The sequence below is a fragment of the Penaeus monodon genome, chromosome 5 (genome assembly GCF_015228065.2).
Source record: "Penaeus monodon isolate SGIC_2016 chromosome 5, NSTDA_Pmon_1, whole genome shotgun sequence".
Lineage (NCBI taxonomy): Eukaryota > Metazoa > Arthropoda > Malacostraca > Decapoda > Penaeidae > Penaeus > Penaeus monodon.
In genome coordinates this window covers 54,678,473-54,683,472 of record NC_051390.1, presented here as the reverse complement: position 1 = coordinate 54,683,472, position 5,000 = coordinate 54,678,473, and the positions used below count along the sequence as shown (strand labels likewise).

Genomic DNA, 5,000 nt, shown 5'->3' with positions numbered 1-5,000 from the left:
ACCAAGTAAGAGGCAGACGTAAATCGAAGACAGGAGGAGATAATAGCAACACACAAATCCAGGTCACGCCACTGTCGTCGGTTCAGAGAGAGTGTGTTGAGTTAAGAGATTTTCAGCAGCTGCAGGGTGCAGCCAAGCTACCGAAAGGCCAGAGAAAATACACAAAAGATAATGCATCATCTGTTGTCTCAAGCCAACTAGATACCCCAAAGAGTGCAGCATCCAAGGGGAAAAGAAAAACTGAAGGTCCAAAGCAGAACCTCCTTCTCACTGGGGGAAAGAGGAAATATACAAGAAAGAACACAAAGGTCAAGCAAACAAATCCCAGTGGTGGAAGCAGACCTGATATGGGAAAGGAAGGCGTACCAAAGAGAAAAGTTGGACGGCCTCGCAAGATAATCCAGCCTCCCGTTTCTAACAGTGACAGCACTCCATCCTCAGTAATACCTAAGCAAACAGATGAGATGCAGTCTATGCATGTTGGAGGAGAAGAGAGCATAAGCTCTCCCCCGAACTCCAAGCAAGTGAAGGATCAGAATCTCTGTCCCGAGTCCTACAAGGAAAATGAAAGAATAGAGAAGTCACCGCTGCCCGAAGTTTCACAACTGGAAACTGTAGCTCCCTTTACAAGCTTGCAGTGTAGAAATGAAAACTCAGTTACACCTCCTGTGACACTGGAACCTCCTCCAGAGGAAAACACAAACAGATCGCAGAGCAGTGCTAGGCGATTAGCAGCATCCAAAAGAAGAACGAGTTTACTGAGGCAGTTCCGAAAGGAAGCCCCCGTTGTTTCCGAAAATTCCCAGCCGTCCTCAGAGGAAGAACAGAATAGAAAATCTCAGAGTGCCACACAAGTTGGAGGGAAAGTGCCGTGGATTAACCGCAAGAAAAGAATCCCCAACTCGAGAAGATGGTCAAAACCAAAGAAAAATAAGTCATACAAGAAGTTACGCAGAGCTAGTGCAAAAGAGCCTGGTAAGTTATTGAGAGAATCAGACACTTTATCAGTGGAATACGACAAAACAGAGATGGTTTCCAGTAGATTGTTAACAGGATCTGATGACGTGTTAACAGAGTCAGATAAGACAGAACCACCTCCAAATAAGATGACGTTGGGATCGCCCTGTTCGGAAACTGAAAGTCCACATCAAGAGGAGTCAGCAGCACAAGGGGCAGTTCCTTCAGTAGAGGTAAGTGACTGACTTATTATTGCTCAGTTAAATTCAAATCATGACTGGTATTGATTAGGGATTTTTAAAATCATATCAGTTACTTTGTGGTATTTATTATTATTTTTACTTTTTTTTATGATGTAAAAAAGAAAAAAAAAGAAAAAAAAGGCTATACTCCTGTCTATGTTAACTTAATCATATGCTTTTTCCATTTCTCTGAATGCTGTACTATCCTACTGTGCTATTATAAAAACTTAATTCTCATTAATTATTTGATTGGGTAAAAACATAAATGTGCAACTAAAGAAAAAATAGGAATTATGAGACAGAGAGTAAAGAAAAAGAATAGATTTTTTTTTTTTTTTTTTTTTTTTTCTTCTTCTTCTTCTTCTTCTTCTTCTTCTTCTTCTTCTTCTTCTTCTTCTTCTTCTTCTTCTAAATATTGATAAAAATTTGTTCTTGTTTTCACTGAATTTGGTTCTAGGCTTGTTAATAAACATCTTGAAAATTTCTCACAAAATGAGAAACCTTAGGAATTTTATGTCAGTTTGAAACCAACATTATTTGGTGTTTAGCGAAGGATATATATAAATACACATTCTTCACATCTCCCATGAATGTAATACAGTGATGATTAGTTATTATTTTATGTTGTACTTTTTAGTAGGTAATAGGCATTAATAGTAACGCCTGAAATAAAGCAAAAATTATTAATCAAATGTACTTTTCATGGTCATTAGATACTCCTTGATTATTTTATTTCATACTTGATAATGTTAACTCTTTCTGGAATGTGTCTGCTATTTATATGTACATGGTTTTGATGTATTATTTTTTATCTATTATTTACACATTATAGAGTACATATAGCCGTTACTACTATCACAGAGGAGTCAGTTATGTCATTTTCTTTCTTAATTTTTACACATATCTGTCAGCTTCTCTGTGCCTCTGCATGTGTTTGCGTCTGTCGGGGTTTGCAGTAGCTTGTGTCATAATCTTATGTGTTCAAGTTTATGTCTTTGCTTGTGTGTATGAGTATATCTTTGCCTTTGCGTCCGGGTATGCTTCCTTGCTCGTATGTTTGCATTTGTGCCTTTGCATGTTTGTGAGGATTTGTATCTTATATAAGTGTAGAAAGATTTGTTACGTTGTTTAAGTGTCTGTATTTGTCCCGTTCCTTGTGTGTTTGGGTTTGTGTCTTTGTATCAGGATTTGTGTCATTGTGTTATGTCTTCCTTTACATTTCTAGAAAAAAAAAAAAAAAATAGTGTGTGAAATTATAGTAATTAAACATAATCATTATCAAGGTATGGCAACAAACATCTTTTCTCTCTGCCAAAAGGTCGCAGAAATTGGAAACCAAGAGAACGCGAGCCTATCTCTTGAAGAAGGGGAAGCCCCAAAGGAAGGAAATAATGAACAACAGAAGTCTTTGAAAGATGATGAAGCTGAAGTTGGCATCGAGACAGAGGATCACCCTCTCGTTCCATTGCCAGTTCTTTTTTTATCGAGTCCAATGCCGGAGAGAGAGAAACTCCACTGTAGTCAGTTGTCCACGAGCGAGCATAATGATTCAATCGGAAAGATACAAAAGATTTCAGAAATTTAGTTCGAGAAGTGAGACTGGCCTCTCACTTTCTTTATGTTAAAAAAAAGTTATGTTCAATTGTAAATTTTATTAATCTTTCTTTGTTTCTTTCTCTCTTTCTTCCTGTACCCTGTCTCCTGTTATGAACTTTTTGATATTTAAAATAGGTTTTTGCAGAAAACAGGACATGACTTACATTAGCACCCTTGTGAGCGAGACACTTGTCATAAGAGATATAAAAGCTCCTATGACTCAGAACCAACACTTTTATTAATATTTAAAGGAAATTACACATGTATTCTTCTTGATGCAGAAAAAGACAGCTAGAACAGCTAATCCACATTTTTTTGTCCAAGTCCTAAATGATTTACTAAAATCCTCCTCATTCTATAGGCATTAAGTACAAAATTTATTATCCTTGTGCATTTTCTTTCCATTTTGCGAGGACATGATATAACGTTGTTGTCTACTTTTGGCTTCACAACAGTTTTTAACACAAGGTGTGCTCTGGGAGGTGTTTGTACTGTAGTTTCACTCACAGATTATTTTGTCTGTCCTTTATTTTCCTGAAAAGAAAAGGAAAAGTCTACCAAAAATATATGTAATATATCATATAGAGTATTTTTAGTTAGCTGTAAGTGAATGGTCTGTTAATTTTTTTTGTTTTTATTGATTTTGGGTCTTATTTTTATATTAATGTTATTGATGTTGAGTCAGTATATACTTAAGCACGAGACTTCATTAAATAAGTGTAGAAAACAGTGTCAGTATACGAATATTGTTTACCAAAAGCTTTTTGTCTCTTGTAGATTACTGTATGTATGGGTACATAATGAAAGGAAAATTGTGATAAAGAATAATTCTCAACAAATTTGACAATCTGTATGAAATTTTTACTTTCAAATTATTTTGATACACTAGAAGGTTCACTTGATTTAAGAAGTATTCATTGGTATTACTTCTGTTCTGTATATATATTAATTTGAGTTGCAGATTCAGAATATCTTGTATGCTGTAGTGCCGTGTGTTACTTTCGATCTGGACAAAATATCTTTATTCTTCATACTGATACTAATATGTAGATGAAGATTAAACATTGGTTAAGTGCTGTGGTTGTCTTTAGAACCCTTTTTTATTTTTTTTTACTTGTCTAATTTGCTCGTTCCATGATATGTGAGTTCTCAAAGGTCCCCTTCAGTACAGCAGTAATAAAAAGGATGTACTGTAATATAGAATAATGGAGACTGTATTCATTACAAGCTTTGGGTGATCATTGCAAGGACATGTGTGTCAGTTAGTATGGTATATGTTCAAAGGACATGACTTTTACCTTTTTAGAGTGATATGGTGTCAGGTCACTAGACTGAGGAAAAAAGTTCCTGTATTTTAATTTGTTAACAAGTATGATTATCATCATTATTGTTGTTATTATCATTAGCATTTTTTTATTATTATTATCATTATTACTTATTTCCCTTCTCTTATACTATTTCATTTAATTATATTTTCTTCAGACAAAGCATGCAATGGTACAACTGTTAGCAGTAGGATTTAAACATTGATTCATCATCATCATAATCTCGGCACTTCTTACACTCTCTTCACTTGCTCATTTCTCTCTCCCTTTCTCTCTGTTATTCTTTTAATAGATATTTCCCTCTCTCTCTTCATTTCTTTAAGAATATAAAATTGGTAAAGTGTCAAGAGTTTGTATGTACAAAAATTATTATATATTATTTTAACCTAATGCCAATAGTATGTATGTACATGCCTTGCCCACTATGAGTTTACTTTATTAATTGTTTTTACACATAGATGGCCACATTTGTACTAAGTCACCAATGAGCCAATTACAAGTACTGCCTGTCTCCCTTTATCTTGATTTACAAAAATATTTTTCTTTATCATATTTTGCTGTTACAATGGTTTATAACATTATAGTAGTTATATTGTCTATAATAAAATGACACCATCGATATTCATAGCATTAGTAAAAAATATGTTTTTCCCGCCATTTCCAGCAAAGGTGAAATCAGGCAAGGTCACAAGGTCTGCTAATTGACTCCTTTGTGGTTAAGCACTAGCAGAGCCATCAATGTGTAGAGACATCTCACAAAGAAATTAAAAATGAGCACAGTATTTTCCCCTGTGGCATTGGGTTAATCTCACTATTTAAATGTCCCAATTCATATTCTTTTATAATAACCTGCTATGTATTTGTAAACTTATCTATCTCT

At 34.7% G+C, this 5,000-nt stretch overlaps 1 protein-coding gene across 3 annotated transcripts in view; it reads left to right on the top strand.

Moving 5' to 3' along the window:
• The window catches only part of LOC119573379, a 10,090-nt gene extending 6,219 nt beyond the window's left edge, over positions 1-3,871 (top strand). The window contains exons 4-6 of one of the 3 annotated variants that reach the window (XR_005228804.1): positions 1-1,190; positions 2,518-3,075; positions 3,112-3,871. The exon at positions 1-1,190 is cut by the window's left edge and continues 154 nt beyond it. Coding sequence is in view for 2 of the 3 variants with exons in the window: in XM_037920603.1 (XP_037776531.1) it covers positions 1-1,190; positions 2,518-2,784 (1,457 nt within the window). In the remaining variant the exon portion in view is untranslated. Of the gene's footprint in view, positions 1,191-2,517 lie in introns of all 3 variants that reach the window. The other 2 variants (XM_037920604.1, XM_037920603.1) reach the window with 2 other exon arrangements.
• The last annotated feature ends 1,129 nt before the right edge of the window (positions 3,872-5,000 follow it).